Here is an 18,664-nt window from a genome sequence, read left to right on the forward strand (position 1 = left end):
TGCCAAAACGACTTGTCAATTATTAAAAATGATTTTACTTGAAAAAAAATCCACATTCACAGCACTGACCAGACAGCTCCAATCAAAACAACATAATCAGACATTTGAGTAGTGCATAAGGAGTCCTTACATAGCTTTCAGAAGCATTTTTATGAAATATCCAAAGCCATGCCCTTTTTGGCAAAAAACCCCAAAAAAAACATCATTGTGTCCCTGTTGCTAGGAAACAGACTTTCCTGTCCTATCCTTTCTATTTTCAGCAGCAGCATCTTTACTTTCCCATTAACAGTGTGAGTATTCTGTTTAATCCAAATTTCTCTCAAAAATGATCCTGTAAAGATACACTAGCAGAAGAAGTTCAAGATGTGGGGACAGTCTTCAGTTGATTTGTGATCAGTTGAGGTTGAACAGTCTGTATTTGGAGGAGGGTAGCAGGCTAGACTCCCTCATCAGTTCTGTTGGTTTGGTTAATCTCTTCTACTGAGCTGCTCTTCTGGCTGGAGGAAAACATGCCCCGATACATGGCCTTTTCTTTCTGGAGCTCTTTATTCAGCTTCTCCTCTGCCCTCTGCAGATGCTTCCTCACATTGGCATCTGAAACGGAAACAAATTCAGAAATTAAGACTTTCTTTCATCCCACAGCTTTTCAAATATTTTAGAAGGAAGGAATAAACTGCCGGATTGATAAAATGCATCAGCTCTGTAAATTACCCAAGTGTCCTTTGGTGAAAATCAGCATATTGCTAAACAATCCCTCTGTATTTGTTAAATACTCGGTCTTGCAAAAATCAGCAGGGAATTATTAAGCAAACTGTTAAACAAAATACAACATTTTTCGCATTCCCTGAATTTTCAAAGCAAAAATGCAATTGAAGTGACTGACAATGAATTTGGGACAATACTGTGTAACCAGTGACCAGATACAAGAGGTTAGTCAGACCATGTTAACCCTTGACCTAGCTATTTTACATGCCCTTAAGTTAAACCACATGTTGCAGTGATTGTCTCACTCAAATCATGACAAGAAATTACTTGAGCACATTTCTAAATTCTATATTTCTCCAAGTTAAACGATTAACCAGTGAGTTGGCAAAGCATCACCTGATTAGAGTCCAAACTATCTTGACAAGTTTTCTCTTATTCTCAAAACTTTATTTAGATTATAAGAATATCAAATATAAAACACGATCAGTATTATCATTCAATTAACTTACTGTTACCCTTTCTATCATTCACCTCAATTCTATTGTCCATTCAGTGACCAATGTAAATACTATGACTACTTATTGGGCTTTGAGTGCTGTCAAACACATCTTGTTCATTTTGCTGTGGCTAAACACATTCTGTGTCACTGCAAGGGAGCAGATTACTGATGTGTTCTTGACATCTCAATTTGGTTATGTATTTAAAAATATATTGTAATGGACAGTCCTGATGTGCCGCCTCTTTTCTTACCATTAGGCTGTTCTCTGCAGGCCTGGGTCAGGTAATGTTTGGCAGTCTGTGCATCTCCCATCTCCAGAGTAGCTACTCCAGCCCTGTACAGGGCTTTAACGTCACCTGGTCGCCACTGCAGGACCCGCAGGCTGTACTCCCGCACACGAGCATAGTCAACACTCTGTCTCTGCAGCAAACAGGCTGAAAGAGAAACATATTTACGTGTGTGCACATATGTCATTCAAATGTTGTGATGTGTAACCATTATACTTGTTATCTACCAGCTAGGTTGTTGTAGCAGTCCACTTGTGTGTTTCTCAGTAAAGCCTCCTGTTCAGGTGTAAGAGCAGGCATCTCAGGTCCAAACCCCTTCACTGAAGCCAGTACTTCTGAGTCCAGACTTCTTAGGACCAGCAGTGCTCGGTGATAACGACCAATGGCTGAGCGGATGTTCTTCTCTCTATAAAAAGTGTTTCCTTCTTTTTTCTTTTGAACTGCTTCCTCTAATGACGCCCAAACGGGTTTAGCAGAAGTCTGACCTTGTCCAGGAAAGATTGGCTCCTCTGCTGCTGCCCCCCGTGCATCCATATTCTCCTCTCCTGCAGCCTCCATTTCTGAAGAGAATAAAGAAAATGTCATGAGAAAATGCTGGAGAGCAGTTACATACACTCAACTTCCTGTTCACCAAGAGAACAACTATTAATGAACCTTTATCAGTGTAATGTTTAAGTAGTTTCAGAAGTATATCAATCATTCTTCTCTTTACATAAAAGAATAAAAACAGGTCCCCACTAAGATCACGCATTTCAACGCGAGAATAGCAGCTCGTGCTGAACATGCATAAACATTTAACCTGAATTTAGTGAAAGATAACTCGGGTTATTGCATTCACGTCTGAATGTTGCCAAACATATAACTAACATCAGCACTGAACAAACATTTGTAGGCCTACTGTCCCTTTTCTTACTTATCACGTCAGTGAGATTTGAGTATTTAGCTTTACTGCTGTAATATTTATGACAATTGACCGCGATAAAAAAAAGCATCAACACATATCTGTGTTAGTTTCGTTTTGTATACCAGCATAACATATTTTTAAATGAATTGTTTTATTTCATCCACTGCCATTTTCCCATCACTGACTTGTGTTTGCTTTAAAACAAAAAAAGTTTGAATTTTCTGACCGCAGACGACATAATAAAAAAAGGACATAACACTGGAAAGAAAACTATTTAAAGATAAAACATTAGTGAATTTAGATTATGTCAAAATAACACTTCAGTTTACTTCTCACACACAGATAACCATACATGTACTCACACATAAACACACACGCTCGCTAATGATCCTTGAGACAATTTTAGTACACGAAATCATTTAAAGTTTTGCTGTATTTCAATGGCATTGTACGAAATCAGATTATAATCTCACCTGCTAAAGAATATACTGTATAACATTCACAAGCAGTCTGCTTTCTCTCGCAGATTTTCAGATGTACAGACACTTCCTCGTTTGGTCGTAACTTCAACTTCATTCATCGTTACTGCCACACCGCGGTCGAAAAGGGGATTACACAGGTAGGTCTACCTTGTTTTATTAGCCACATTTAGGCTTTTTTTTATATTTAATGACCTTCTACTGATTGACATAATCTTTCTCTGTTTTTAAGAAAGAAAAAAAAGGTTGAAGTTTTCAAAAGTTGTCAAAAAACTGAAACGTTAATCATAATATTATAGAGATAATTCATTTAACTCTTGACCTACAACTATCCTCTTAGCTTCTCGAGATCATCCTTGACACTTTTCATGTAATATAACATATTGCGTGAATATATGATATCATAAGTCTACATACATACATATAAATAAATAAAACAAACAAACAAATAAATATATAATAACATATTGAAACATCAACATCACAGGTAATCCAAATTCAATACTATAGAAATGTACAAAAAATGTTGGTTATAAAGACAATACCACTACTTAAAGTGAATATAATGAAAAGCTATTTTATAATATGTTTATACGTTTATACCAAAGTTGTCTTAACTTTATAAAGTGTTTTAACCGAAGCAAAACTATGAAAATTAAAATCATAAGCATGCTCACATTTTTCCCGCCATTAAAAGGGAGGCTATCTGTTAAACACTTAAGCTACCAAATAAAATGATTACAATAATAAAAAATGTACATCGCTCTTCCCATCTCACCTAGAGATGGTGCCTCATGAAAGTCATTTTAAAACGATGAATAAGTTTCAAACACAGCCAGGCTACACATGGAAGTACTCAAGAGCTGCATTGACACAAACAAATGTGTCGATTGAGAAAAATTAAATAAACAAGTAGTATAGTATACTGTTATATACTGTATAGTATAGTGTACAGTTGAACTGGCGCTTACATGTTTTTTTAACCTCATATTGTAAATGAAAACTTGCCAGCGGAACACTATGATCGCTGAAATCTGCTTCTGTCAGGGCTGTTAATAAAGCAGCACCGATTATCCAACCGGATGTTGTCCGAATGTCAAAGATGGCGAGCTACAGGGCGGAGTGATTTCTTGTTAAAAACCTGGGCTGAAAGGCATGCTGTAATACTTGGATGAACAGAGGGATTTGTGGACTGTAAATGATACATACTTCAGTTTTAGATTTGAATAGAGGGAATGGCTTTAAGCGGAGTTTGTCGCAGTTTCAGGCAGGTTTTTAGTCAAATTCATCAATGTCGTCCGACTGTAGCTTTGAATCAAACAGGTCAGTCATACTCCTTTAATATCAACTTCTTCTATTACATTACAATAGTACATATACAGTTACTCGGATATATGGGGGTGTTTCTCTCCAGGTCGGTGTTTGAGTCAGACAGCCTCCGAGCCGGAGCCCAGTGCCGATGAGAATGAAGCTGTGAATCCGACCTTTGAGAACAGAAACCCCCGGAACCTGGAGCAGCTGGCTCTGGCTGTAAAGGACCGAGGCTGGAGGACGAGCTGGCCCCACAGGGAGTTTTACCACAGGTAGGGCTGCTGGATGGATTCAAGGGGGACGCATCCGTCTGTGATACTGTTGCATGGTTATCGTTAGGATGTAAAATAAGTCCATTACTCTTGTCTGTCAAACTGCCAATGTTTCAGAAATCGTCACAATGTGTGAAGAAATGAATTGCTCCAAAATAGTGATTTTCACTTTAATACTTTTTTTGGAAATGTCATAGTGTTTGCTAAGCACCACTGAGACTGTCAAAGTTTTTAAGTACTGTTGAAATACAAATGTAAATAGTAAAGGTAATCATTGCAAGACTTCTGTTGAGTAGAAGTCATCTCATGGGGTTCCTCTTGTGTATCTTTGTTCTGCTTTACCATGATGGTCTCTCTCATCTTTCCAGGCTGGTGTTTTCTCGCACTCAGCACCACGTGACAGCAGAAGTGTTCTCCAGCACCTCTTCCGACCCGGTGGTTTCCTGTTCAACTAAGGAGTGGGCATTGAAAAAGGAGCTGCCTTCCACACACTGCGTGGCAGCATGTCAGGCTGTTGGCGAGGTGCTGGCACAGCGATGTCAGCAGGCTGGCATCACCAGGATGGTTTACAGAGAAATTCCCTGGGCGTATCGCTCGAATGCTGTGAGTTCATACAGCATTTGTTGATTTGTCCCCCCCCTTAAACCCCTAAATCGTAATGTTTTTTTCTTTTCTTTCATAGGTTCAATCTTTCAGGACAGCGATGAAAGGAGGAGGAATTATTCTTAGTGAACCAAAAAGAAAATACATTGGTTCCTGAATCTACCACTTCAGCTGTTTTGTTAAACCGTCTACTTCCTCTTCCTCACTGCTCTTGAAAATGTTGACTGCAGAGATAAAATGACCAGTGCCAGACTCTGGGAAGAAAATCTAAATAAAAGTAAAGTTGTTTTGCTCTTGTGTATAAAATATCTTAGAACAAAGCAGTTCTCCTCTGGTGCATTACTCAAAAAAGACATTTGAATATGATCTATATTGTCCTTAAGTACTCACAGACTTTGATGCATGTTCCTACTGTAAGTCTGAGTGCATAATGCTGCCCCAAGATGAAATCGTCAAGTGAGTGAGGGATCGCCTGTTGAATTTTCAAGTTTTTATGCATCCGGTCTGTAAAGTGAGCATAGCTGCAGATTTGGCGTAAGAGAATTACCCAGATTTCTTAGCCTAGAGACAAGAAACATGATCCCTGAGGTAAGCCCTCAAGAATGGAAAGATAAACAAACGTCATAAAACGGAAGAGACAGAGCATATTATTCCTATTATATGAGATGGACCTTTATTTATCCCTCAATGGAAAACTGCACATAACCTTTATATTAAGAACTTTTTTTGCCAGGAGGCTGTGAGTAAGTAAAGTAAAAAAACATAATGCTGTCATGGTCACAGCGAAGTCAAAGTGCTGTCCCATTGGTTTGAAACCGTTTCAAGTCCTAGCAGCCTCATGCACTCAATCACTTTAAAGGTGACGTCATTTAAGTCCGTAAGAGCTCAGGGTTTAAGGAGGACATTGAGATACAGCCATAGAGTCGTTCCCGACCTCTTTTCTTTGAAGCTCCGTCTGCTTGTGTCAAAGAAAAAGCTGAGTCCCTCCCAGGACCCACTGGGGACCAAAGACACGAGACATGGACACGATATTGAAAAGGAATCGTTTAATCATAACTTGATGTTGGCTCAGGCAGTGTGAACAGTGTGTGTTGAGGGATAATAAAGTGCATGTTTTCTTCAAAGGGTGAGCATGCAAATTAAATGTAAATTAGCTTGGGTTCATCAGCTTACAACTGGAGTGTTCATACATCAGCATTGAGTGATCCTCAGAGTTTAAAACAGTGTACTGAAGAATTTACCTTGATCCATAAAAAGGTACATATAAATACTGAAAACCCTGAACAATTTGGTCTCACATGTTGGCATAAAAACAATGAACATGCTCACAGTAAATCAGCAGTTACATACGCATTGCGTGTACATGCATAACTTTGGGGATTATATTTATACTGCAATCAAACCAAGTGAGAAACAGCAGGGGATACGAACAATATACAGCCTCCATGTTGTAGTAAAACCATTTAAACACCAACACAGTCATGTTTCTCAGGCTGAAGGCACTCATACAAACCTGGTGAATAACATGAAGACATTCCTTTCTAACAGTACTGACACAATAAAGATTTAAACATTTAAATAGATTTATTGGCACATAGGAATAAATGGTTTGGCAAACAGACTCATGCCATTAAACTGGCCCTGACTTTGTTCTTAATTACCAGCTTGGATACAGTAAGATCCTCCCGTCTGTGGACAACCTGAAAAAGACTTCTGATAAGAATATAAGACACATTTAAAACTGTCTGCCTTGAATCAGGAGCATACAGCATCACATTAACAGAGGAAAGGGGAACAGCCATTGCATAGATCTCTTTGGAGCGAGCCAAAGAAGGGAACAAGGGAGACACACCACAGAGGGAGAGACCTGTTCTTCTAAATGTGGTACGTTATGTTCTGAAGATAGTGTATAAAAACAAAATACAATTTAAACTAAAAAGTAAACAAAGATGTGAAAAACATAAATTAAAGCTTTTACAATCAAAACAGAAAGCCAGAATGTATCAGTGTAGGAACCTTGGCATGTTACTGGGGCACATTTCTCAGGTGTGGACTCCTTCATCAAACGCGTTTACTCCCCTCCTCGTCTCCCTCCTTTCTGTTAATAACTGCTCTCTCACCGTTTTCATCACTTTAGGGTTTATTTTGTCCACTGTCCCGCAAACTCCCTGGTTCAGGTGAAACATCCACACATGCCCTTTGGTGAGTGAGACCCCGTCGTCCCTGGCTACGTCTCCGCTGCCCCGGAGACCGCCTTGGGCTGCTAGGCAGCTTTGAAAAGAACAATGTGAAGGCGTAGATTAAAGCTCAGAGGAAATGAACGTGTTCTGGCACACATCTCCATGTACAATTAGATGATTGAAAGAAAATAAATGGCAAACTTTTAACAATTAATTCATAATTTCAGTCGTTTTCAAGCAAAAATGTAAAAAGTTTGATGGTAGAAGTAATACATTTAGAAGCAATGATTAACTGCTTCTTTTTATTCATGATCAAACTTTTGATAGATAAATTAATTCATTGAAAAAAGCAAATTGTTATAATTTGATAATTCAAAGTTCAGTTGCAGCCCTCACTAACATTAGGGACTCGTAGTAACAAAAGCTGTAACATTACAATCAGTTATCATGTGGACATGTTTGCTGGATCCCATTCTTTTGGTATAATTGTCAAATATTTAAATACTGTAATTTATTAATTAAAACAAATTCTGTTATTCTAATAAAAATGACCACTTTAAAAAAAACAACTAGTTGTTTTTCGGTTTTGAAAAGAACCAAATCAGAAGAAAATGGTGGATTCACATTCCTTCACTGCTTTAGTCCAGCTATCTTCTACCTCTTTTTATACACAAGGGAGTTTGCAATTTTCTACATTTACATGGCAGCTGTCTGTGTTTTCACCAATATAACAGTACAGAGTTTTAAAGGAAGAAGACTAGGCTTTATTTACCTGTCCTTTATCCACATCGTCCAGCTCACTGATGGACTGCATGAGTGAGAAGAGGTTCATCCTGCCACTGCGATTAACACTTGAAGCAACCTTAAGATGAGGAAAAAAAAAAATCAGTGGCCAATAAAAAAAACAGTGAAGACACATTTCTTCAAGTGCAGTGGGTGAATAAAAGAACATTTGTGTGTGCTCACCTTTTCTGGTTCATTTACTGTGATAATAGGATTGTCAGACATCTGTGAGGGCTCATAAAACACCTGGATGGATTAGTGAAGATGAAGAAAAGTCAGTTTGGTGCTTTTTAGTGCCAACTGAAGGTCATAAGACACACTGCTGTAAAGGCTCCTCAAATATCTCCCCTCACAGACAGCATGCATTTGTTGACAAGCAAATGAGCTGTGTTGGGAAAGTGAAACTATGTCAATCTATCACCGGATTTTGCATTAATCAGTCCATTTTAGAGACAACTTTTAGCATGTGAAGGATTTATATATTTGTATGCAAGCCTGAGACATACACACATTAAAGCTGCTAAACAGGAGAAAACGCTGACATCAGTAACAGTAGAGCCTAACATTACATCCTAATCTGTTGTCATTAATATCTGTAGAGATGTACATTTGGTTTCACGCTCAATCACTCTCTGATGTCCCCGTCTAAACTTTACCCCTCACCTTCCTCTTCTGTTTCTTAGCTTCAGATTGGCTCTTAGCCTCAGCCATTCTGTGAAACTGGACTGAGACGGGGTAAATTGGCTAGTGCTGTACACACGGACATGGGACATGGGAGTGACGCTGTTCTGCCTGTTTTAAGTTGTTGTACTTCAGATCGACTTCGAAACGACAACTTTTTAAGGTGGAAGTTACATATTGTTGCTTTAATTACTCATGTCTTTAATGTATTTAAATACCTCAGAATCTTCTGCTGAATCCTCTTTTTCATCTACACTCTCCTCATCCTCATCCTCCTCGTCAGAGTCAAGTTCCTCCTCCTGCTCCTCCTCTGGCTTTCCTTCCTCTCCTCCATCCTTGTTGCACACCGACTTTTGCCTGTGGTCTCGAGACCTTTGCTTCCAGAGTTTGCTGTGGCGCTGCTGGCTGAAAAGATGAAGAAATGTACAGCACAATCATCATCATATAAACACAGATATCAGCAAAGTCAGAAATTGGCAAGCTCATAAATGTATTGAATCTTTTTCATTTCTGCTTTTATGGCATAGAACATCACAGCTGATAGAAATCCTAACCTTGCAACGAGGATGCCACTGTAGGTCTGAAGCTGTTTCATGAAGCCCTCGTTGGGCTTTATGATGGACCGGCAGTCTCTAACATATTTCAACGCCACATCCAGAGGCCAGCGCTCCTGCTTCATGGCATATGCAATCACAGTAGATGCAGATCGAGAAACACCCATCTTGCAGTGCACCAACACCGCCTGTCCACTTTTTCTACAACACACAGAGATAGAAATAAAAAAGGCTGCTCCTTGTTTTTTTGGTGATTTAACTTTAAAAATAGGAAGGCTAAAGGTTGTACATCCAAAGATACCCTGCGGGAATGTGCATGTTTATGTAGCCACAAAAGGCAATGCAATACAAATGTTCAAATCTTGTGACAACTCAAAGCTGCAACACTGGAGGTAAATACTGGCTCATTTAGTAAAACATGTGTCCACTTTCTGATGGATGAGGAGATTGCTAACAATCTGACATCTTACTGCTATATATAAAGCTATAGTTAGCTATTGATTTTAGTCATCATAAAGAATTGAACCCTTAGGAGAGCGCTAGTCTGTCAAGTAAAACAAACAACAACTTCCTGCAACCCGAGAGTCCTCAAGAAACACAAGGCCCCATGGGTGAACAATAAGCTGTTTCCCCCCACCTCAGGGTGTTATATTTGGCATGATTTTTAGTAGTATTCACTGGTTGCCTGGTAACTGCTAAGAGCCTGGATGTAGTCTGGCACCTTTAGATGTGCTGATTTTGAAACTGTTGACAGCTTGACTTCCTTCCACTACTAGTCTTTGTGCTAAGCTAACCATCTTGAGTGTAATGCTTTATACTTGGCAGGAAAGTGCAAAGCAATATCACTTACTCATGCACTTTAACTCTACTGTAAAGTGAAGCTTCATAAATAAACATTTGCTTTGACAGGACAGTCTACAAACTCCGCTGGTATTGTGTAACAATCCAAAAAGCTTTTTTCTATTGCGTGTCGGCACAAATTATTTTAGTTTCAGTTTGTCAAACATTTCCCCTTCTGACTGCTGATGCAACTTCAAAGTCTAACAAAAGTACAAAATGTGATGCGTCTTCACTTGAGAGGATTTTATGCTCTTTCTGATTTCTGTGGATTTTCAGGACAACCTTGCAGTGTTGATGAAGTTGTACGTGTCCGGCCAGTGAGCCAGCAAGTCGGTCTCTTCCACATCGTACACTCTGATGTTGAAATAATTGAAGGACTCAGGGAAAAAGTTATCAATCTCCCTCGTTATATTTAGAATATATCCCACACTGAAAGAAAGCACACAGACGCAAAAACAGAGCAGTGATTAAAAAAAACAGAAAAAAAAACACAATGTACAATGAGTATTAACCATGCGAGGAGGAAACAGTGCATTAAGGGTTGCAGTTGTATTCACTGACTTGTTTTTCTGCAGCTCCTCTAAGTTAGCTGCATTCCACTCAGAGCCCTGCAACCAGAGGAGGGGGAGAAGTTCAGTTGAGGTCACAGAAGACGAATAAAGAAAAAAAAGGAAAGGGCCTACAGAGTTGTCTTCCCTATCTGTCAACACACATCTCCCAAATAGAGGAAGTGACAGTCACATGAAAACATCCTAGTGCAAGAAGATTTCACTCAAGTTCGAGAAGAGATGCAGTACGAGGGTCAAATAAAAAAGTACAGTCTTTGAATGCAAACCACTCACAAGGTAAAGGTAGTCAAATATCTTGGAGGGTTTGTCCATCTGAGCCATGGTGACCAGGATCTCATTATCAATGTACTCCTTATAGGGTCTTATGTCGAAGCCGATCCTGGTCTTCAGGGCAGAGTGCACCTACAGAAGCAAAGGAAAGATTAAAGCAGCTACAAAAACATTTCATTTCTTTAAGCATGCTCTGCTATACTCCAGTATGTAGCCAACTTCTCCTATTGTATTTTGTCTCACCATTTTAGAGGTCAGGTTGTCCAGGTCTTCAGTCCTCATGATGTCTCTCAGGTGCTCCTTGATCAGCACTTCATTGGAAGTCCTTTCTTCTGAGCTTTTCACATCATAAATGAGAAAAATGAGTACAGGCAGACATGTGACGACTAGTATTGTTATTTTGTTTTTTTGTTTTCTTACGTCTGTCTATCACTGTCCTTGCGGACCGACACCAGGTCGTCCATGGCCTCCCACTCGTTGAGGCAGAATCGGTCCGACTCAATGTGTTGATGGTAGTGTTCTGCCCACTCGAGGCCATTTCCTGGAATCACAGCTGCCTTCACTGCCCGCTCACAGCAGCCGTGCAACGCCTGCAACACTGACCTTACAGCCATGCAGATGTTAAGTATTAGGGCAGGTGATAATGTATGTGTGAGACCAATGAAAACAAAGGCAATAATTGAATATTTTGGAGTGGGGCTGTATGAGGTTCTAACAAATAGTCTGTGTGTGACCTGAAGTAGATCAGTCAGAGAGCTTCCTGTTCTGAGAAGGCAACCAGAATGCTTCCATGCATAAGAGCTAAGCTATGAACAGCTGTACACAGGGTTACTGTCACAAGAGCTTTAGCTACTTTAACATATCCCATCTGAAGAATTCAAACTATCTTCAACTGTTCCAACCGCCATAAACTGTAAGTAATAAATACACTGATTTGTTACAGATGAACACAAACATCCTAAATAACAACACTTGCAAATAGTAATTTCATTGCTGGTGAAGAGTATAACAGTTCAGTTGAAGTGATGCGCAGAGTGCCATTGTCAAGACATTGACGTCTTTTACAGTGACTCAAGGGTGTCAGCATTTTCACTCACCACATGGTCTGCATGGACACAGGCTTAAAAATTCTGGTCTCTTCAGCTGAGGTCACGCTGAAACCACTGTGGGAGAAAAAGCACAGACATATGAGCTACAAGATCACGTCAGAGAAAGTTTGGATGACAGGAAGCATTGTTGGACAGACAGAGAGATTATTCATTTATTCAGTGTAAACTTGTGACAGTTCTTGAGAGGAAGGTGGAGGATGAACATGTGAGGATAGAGGGAGAAAGCGTGTGAAAGAGAGAGAGAGAGAGAGAGAGAGCATTAGCAAGGTTGGAGGTGCGATTCAGCCTCATGTGGGTTGAACATGCAGAGTGTTTTGTACATGCCGCACTCAACTATGACAGCTCATTAGTTAAAACAATAGATCCATCACACTGTGAGAGCATAGATCATTTTGGAACTGCTAGTTTTGGAGCTCGTTTATTTACTTTCTCTTAGCAATGAACAGATAAGGGGCCTCGACATTTAAAACCAACACTGACAGCCTCACTGGTTATTAGCACCAAAAATGACACTGACTGTTACAAGTAGCAACAGTTTGTGCTCTATATTTGATTTCTCTGAACATTTGGTACTGACACAGAGAGAAGCAAACACTTTCATTTTATTTTCATTGCAAAACAAAACCAAACAAACACATGATCCCCTGCTTATATAAGGTCTGAAGGAGCGATAGGAGCAGTTGTAATGCATTAAGAATGATTCGGCTCCATAAATAGACACATTACTCATTCACATTATCTCTGGCTGGTGGCCCAGACATCAGTCTGCCCGTCTGTGCTGCAGCCTCTTAAAAACTCCTCGTTTGTGCTTTGAAATTTTATCCTCTTCCCTGTTTTTTATTTTTTTATTTTTTTTAATCTTTCTTACCCGTCTCCGTCCAGATAAACCTGTGTGTCGCTCCACACAGGAAGGACCAAGCCGATGGTGCACTGATCACTGCAGAGAGCGAGGACACAGTGAGCCAAGGTGACGAAATACTAAAACAACACCGTATTAACCAAATTGACTTTTCTTATCTAGTGCTTTTGTTCGGACACATTACACCGGCATCTTAGTTACACACACCTGTCTGAGTCGGGGAAATCCATTCCCAGCAGGATGCTCTCCTGTTTGTTTCCGAGGGTTGAGACGACGATCAGATATCTGACTCTGACCGAGCTGGTGGACTCCAACTGCACTGCCTGTACGATAGAGTGCAGAGGACAAGAAGATGTGAAATACTGAAATCAGACTGAGGAAGAAAAGATTAGTGCAAACATCTATAATCAATAAAATGTCTCTGTTTTCTCTGAAGTTTTAGGTGGTCCACCAAATAAACCTGTTTAACTGCATACAGTGGAAACAAATCTCTTCCTTTTGGGTATTTTCCTGTTCAGGAAGTTTCTGTAATTTTCAAAGATTAATGTTTTACCCTTCTTGTTTGATGTAGGATTTCAGCAGTTCAAAGTCTCCTTTGCCTTTTTTTATGCTTCGTAATGCTCCAAACATTTTCAATGGGAGGACTGCAAAAAGGCCACTGTATCCACAGGACTCTTTTTACTACAGAGCTGTGCTGTAGTGCTGCTAATCGTGCAGAACGTCGTTTTGACCAAAGCCCTCCTTGAAAAAGCTCTTGTTTATTTGGCAGCATATTTTGCTCTTATTCCTGTATGTGTTGCTCATCAGTAACTGAGCCTTCATACATGTGCAAGTTAACCATTCAAAGTTCTCCAATACTTTGGAACTGTTTGCTGATAACAAGCCGGATGGTCCCTCAAATCTTTAGTCTAAGATTTTTCTGCCACGATGCCATGAGCTTGGCATTTCTGGATTTGGGTTATAAATGGTCGCCTCTTTGCATGGTCGAATTTCAGCTTACAGTTATGAATGTACAGAGAGTACTATGTATACTGACAATGCTTTTCAGGAGTGTTCGCATGTCTGTTTTTAAGCCAGAGCTTTCTAAGGGCCTGAACATTATGGCCACCCAATATTGGTTTCAGTCTTGTCCTCTGCATAGAGAGATTTCTTCAGCTTCTTGGACTCTTCCTTTTCTGTACTGAAGATGATGAAATCCACAGAGTTGCTCAGTTTACCAGCACAGTGGTGTATACTTCCCCAGCTTTACTTTGCAAAGACTGATTAAAAATCAAATAGACCTGTGGGGTTTTTTAACATCTTTCAATTCATCTCATCCAGTCTTTATTTACATTTTACACAACACAGCAGCTTTTTTGAATGTGGGGTCACATTGATAAGGTGTGACGTGTGAGTGATGGTTAGAACTCTGATTCTCTGCTCGGGTTCTTCCAACCAAACGTTTGTCATTCACAAGTAAACTACTTGACCAATGACGAGGCTGGAGCCTCCTGTTTGTGTGACTATCTGGTCTCTGCTGAACGTACAAATGCGGATAATTAACTTCTAATGGAGAAGAGGGGAACAGTCTAAACTGTATATGATTGTGTCATTCGTTAGCATGTTTGTCACTGATGACGATACCGTGCTCTTTAGCTCGCATAATCTCCAGACCAAACTCTGTGGAATTCTCTGGCATTATTTACGTAAGGGAGCACGGGACCAGGGAGGCTGTGGTAATAAAAGCTGGGTTTGGCAACCCACTGAATCAATGTTTTCATGCAGCTGAGAGCATAAACGAATAATGTATATCATGCCGTAAACAAGGAAACTATTGTGTATGTGTCACACCATTGCAGATCCACAACATAAAAACAGAATCAGCCCTAGAGTGAACTCTAGCGTAATGAATGTATGATGTATGGGAGATAAGTAAACGCCACTTTGTTGATCTGATTTTGCAAGTAACGCACGTAAACACGTCCTCACCAGCTTGATTGTATCTTCTGGTCTGAGCTGTTCCACCATGGAATGAATCTGCCTGTGGCGTTTGTCCGACGCTCCATCACGTTCCTTCCCCGGACACAGAGGCGGCGAGGTCTCCTCATCCAGGCACTCCCTCGCGCCCTCTTCCAGCTGAAGGACGGCCCCCTTCACGAGGGCAAAGCTCTCTCTACACACAGACAAAGATCCGTGAGGATGATGCTGTTGTCATCTTCTAACTGGGAATCATTCTGTTGGATTAGAATTCATGGACCAGACGTGGAGAAACATCTACCTTTTCTGAAGTCTTCCTCGGTTTGGGAAGCCTTCATCCTTTAAACATAAAATAAAATACAAGGAGGCCTCATGAAGAAAAATAAATATCAGACATAACCTCTTCAGTTGTGTTGAATCTGAGATCCCTTTTTTAAAATGTGGCACAAACCCTATTATGTTATCTTGCTATCATACTAATAGTGATAGTTTTTCTGGGAACATAGAGGGAAAGTGTGAGCAATGTTTAATTTCCTGTAAGAAAATGTGTACACAAGTGGCCGGAAAACATGTTTTATCACTGCCTGTGGACTGTTCGGGTGAAATGTGGTGCAACATAGATAAGATGAGAGGAATACTGAAGTGAGGACTGAGGAGACAGATACAGAGTGACATGTGAACAAAGGGAGCACTGAAGGGGAGGAAAAGGGATGAATATATTTTAAGTAAAAAACTATGTAAAGATAAAGGGTCGGGGGGGGGGGGGGGGGGGGGGGTGAGGAGTAGCAACAAAAAGTTTACAGAGAAAGAAACTGGAGAGACAGTAACATTACCTGTTACGCAACTGACAAGTCCAGACAGAGTCAAGAAAAAAAGAAAGAAAGAAGAGAAGTGGGCAAGAGCCAGGAGAGGAACGATGGGGGTTTGAAGAAGAAGAAGAAGAAAAAAAGAGAGAGCACAAGTTAAGATAATAATGTGATTAGATTCTGTGACAAAGTATGCAAAAAATGAGAGCCACAACCTCGTCGGTTATGGTCAAATTGGCAATGATGAAGACTGTAAAGAAAAGCTCGTTCAACTGATGAGACAGAATGAGAGTTAAAGACAGATGCTGGTGATACAGTGCTTGTATGTCTTCTATAAATATGTGTGCATTAAACTGCTACAGTGGCTGTGAGAGTTCAGACTGACAGAACATGAGCCAATCATTCAGTGAACTCCCTTTATGAGGGTATACATATTTATCTGTAAACCTATTAACACAATCACAACCCTGAGAAACACGGCAGGCTCTTTATCATTCAGGCTATTTTTGTGATACAATCCACAAAGGCACAAAATCAGGACTGACTTCTCTTCATGAAGAACTTCAAATAATAACATTTAGTTTTGCTTTATTATTTATAAAGAAAAGAGAAAAAACCCATTACAAATCTGACTAGATAACGCAACGTGACTAACTTCTTTTTGGAAAGATTGTAAATAGCTGAACTCACGGGAGCGCAGGAGATGGAGGGGATCCTATGCAGGGTGAACAGAGCCATGGCACAGTACAGGTATGTCTTCACTAAACCTGTAGCTCCAGGCAGGCTCAGACAAGCTCTGCAGGCTCCTCAGCCAAAAGTGTGTCAAGGGTGAGGCAAAACTCTGTTTTTGTTCTGGAATGACACATGGATATTTAATCACAATCAATAAATAGACTTAATACGTGAGATTCCATTCGATGAGTCAGATGACTTGAATTTGAACGTTTTATGAATTTGTACAGCAAAATGACCACATGTGGGATCTAATATGTCAAATACATGAAGCATCAGAGATTTTATGCTTTTTTTAAAAATTACACCAGGACTGTTAAGAATATGACTGAGTAAACAGGTTTAATATTATGATGGCTTAGTGTTTTGGTAATTCAGCTCCATCCCAAGATTAGCAGACATTACAGATATTATCTGGATATGTTATGCATTCCTGAAGTGCCACAAAACTGTACTGTGTTTGCAATTAACCAAATTAAAGACCAACAAAAGAAAAAATGTTGATGGATGTGTTCAATGTTCTTCTTAAGGTTTGAAGTCTGATTATAAAGAACAGACAAGTACTTGTCTCGAAAGTGTTTAATAATAACAAAGGCATTTAAAATTGCACAACTTAAATTACTGTTCTCAACAGATTTCAAAGACCGAAAATCAACCAAACTAAAATCTTGCCATAAATGGTTGGTTAAGTGTGTGGACTGTTGACCATCATAACAGGGCATGAGTGAGTGGTTACGCCTTCATCATATGGCAGCAAGTATTAGATTATGGTTTCAGTTCGTCGCTTGCAAATACTACGCGGGGTTTATATCTTTTTTTTTTTTTTTTTTACAGATAAGTAATCTTGAAGAGTAATAATAAAACCTGCCTGTCGAGCTGAAAGGGGATCGTTTCTACAACAAGACATAAACAACACATTGTGCAGTCGCAGAGCTGACGATACTGTTCGCCTCTGCGATACACGACAACATTTATCTATTTAAAAATAAAGCCAGAAACAAACATGTTCTTACCTTTGTCTTTTTTAGTTCCCAGCTTGATTTCCTGCTTTGTAAACTGCTTGTGTGTTTCCCAAGCACTGAGGGCTCCTTATTCCGCCCTCTGCTGCTTCGAGGGTAAGGACTTCACCATGTACAGCTCAGCTGCTGCCTCAGAGGAGGAGCCCGAGCACGAGCACGAGGACAGGACGAAATGACTCCTACGTCATACGCCAGCAAGCAGTGAGCTACGTCGTCTCGCGGTCTCGCAGAATGAAGGCTTAGACATGACACCGTACTCCAGCGTCCTAGTCTAGGTTGTCACCACCAAGGTGTCTTTTTTTACTGATTAAAATGCTGGTGTTCGTTTGGATCATAGTCTGTAAATATTAAGATTTCTACACTAACAAACGAGGTGAAAACCCCGTTTAAAGTGCACAATTGCACCTTAAATGAGCACAGACTTATTTTGCAAAATGTAGATCTTTTTTCAGACACTGCTGGACCTTGCAACAAATGCAAATGTTTAATTTCAACAGCTTTAAATGTATAGGTTTCTATTCTTTTTGATTAAACAGGTTTCATTTTGAGCCATGGAGGCTATCTTATATAAGGCAAAGATTGTTTTAGGTTACTCCTGACATGAAATAGAACTGATTCAGATGATTACTATTGATCAAGTACAACTTGAGAAACTAAAGTTTAGAAAGAAAATTTAAAAGTTTATATGGTAGAGCTGTCATTTCAGTAGCGAATGGGTGGGGCAAATGTGTGCAGACCCGCTGTGTGCATTTATTCATTATGAGACTGTTCTAGCTCCATACTCTATTGCTGTTAATTGCATCCCTCGACTGGTTGGCATCTTTTATCCATATCAAGACAAATGATATATTTGTGGCGTCTCTGCTGCCAGGTCTTCACCGTGACATCTACTTCATATTTTTGTTTAAATTTGGTTAATTTGTTTGTGCTTTATTTGAATCTACTTGATTTAAACATGTTACTCTTTTTCAACTGATTTGAGTTATATTAGCTCAACTTTTAACAAAGTTAGATTTAATTAATAATAACGTGTGCAACTGTTGCCTCAATTTTATTGAGTAGTTAAAGTGTATCTCTTTTTACAAACAGTACATATCTTTATCGATAAACATTGCACATGCACTTATGACATGTAGATACTTTCAACACACTAATAATAATAATAATAACATTAATAATAATACTAATAATAATGATAATAATAGTAATAATAATAACTTCATTAATCTAAAACAACTATTTACAA

The 18,664-nt window shown here is 39.5% G+C and overlaps 3 protein-coding genes across 4 annotated transcripts; 1 reads left to right on the forward strand and 2 right to left on the reverse strand.

Moving 5' to 3' along the window:
* Nucleotides 1–12: 12 nt before the first annotated feature.
* ttc9c (tetratricopeptide repeat domain 9C) lies at nucleotides 13–3,017 on the reverse strand. Its single transcript, XM_079351692.1, has 4 exons — nucleotides 2,869–3,017; nucleotides 1,719–2,051; nucleotides 1,456–1,638; nucleotides 13–594 (listed from the first exon to the last, which is right to left on the reverse strand). The coding sequence occupies exons 1-4, from the start codon at nucleotides 2,969–2,971 to the stop codon at nucleotides 437–439; spliced, it is 777 nt and encodes a 258-aa protein (XP_079207818.1). The 5' UTR covers nucleotides 2,972–3,017; the 3' UTR covers nucleotides 13–436.
* A 1,009-nt stretch (nucleotides 3,018–4,026) lies between these two features.
* Nucleotides 4,027–5,380, forward strand: mrpl18 (mitochondrial ribosomal protein L18). The gene is made up of 4 exons (XM_079351970.1): nucleotides 4,027–4,197; nucleotides 4,289–4,457; nucleotides 4,826–5,060; nucleotides 5,140–5,380. The coding sequence occupies exons 1-4, from the start codon at nucleotides 4,110–4,112 to the stop codon at nucleotides 5,215–5,217; spliced, it is 570 nt and encodes a 189-aa protein (XP_079208096.1). The 5' UTR covers nucleotides 4,027–4,109; the 3' UTR covers nucleotides 5,218–5,380.
* A 711-nt stretch (nucleotides 5,381–6,091) lies between these two features.
* LOC306829103 (protein phosphatase Slingshot homolog 3) lies at nucleotides 6,092–17,578 on the reverse strand. 2 transcript variants are annotated; one of them, XM_079351969.1, is made up of 18 exons: nucleotides 17,413–17,578; nucleotides 16,358–16,519; nucleotides 15,163–15,200; nucleotides 14,874–15,057; nucleotides 13,113–13,228; nucleotides 12,915–12,983; nucleotides 12,035–12,100; nucleotides 11,358–11,540; nucleotides 11,181–11,274; nucleotides 10,941–11,069; nucleotides 10,660–10,706; nucleotides 10,381–10,527; nucleotides 9,259–9,459; nucleotides 8,923–9,109; nucleotides 8,207–8,269; nucleotides 8,013–8,102; nucleotides 7,181–7,331; nucleotides 6,092–6,760 (listed from the first exon to the last, which is right to left on the reverse strand). In XM_079351969.1, the coding sequence occupies exons 2-17, from the start codon at nucleotides 16,403–16,405 to the stop codon at nucleotides 7,194–7,196; spliced, it is 1,800 nt and encodes a 599-aa protein (XP_079208095.1). In that variant the 5' UTR covers nucleotides 16,406–16,519; nucleotides 17,413–17,578; the 3' UTR covers nucleotides 6,092–6,760; nucleotides 7,181–7,193. The 2 variants fall into 2 exon arrangements, with proteins under 2 accessions (XP_079208095.1, XP_079208094.1); XM_079351968.1 differs by having other exon boundaries at nucleotides 6,092–7,331.
* Between the last annotated feature and the right edge of the window lie 1,086 nt (nucleotides 17,579–18,664).

Source organism: Symphodus melops (assembly GCF_947650265.1).
Source record: "Symphodus melops genome assembly, chromosome: 9".
NCBI lineage: Eukaryota > Metazoa > Chordata > Actinopteri > Labriformes > Labridae > Symphodus > Symphodus melops.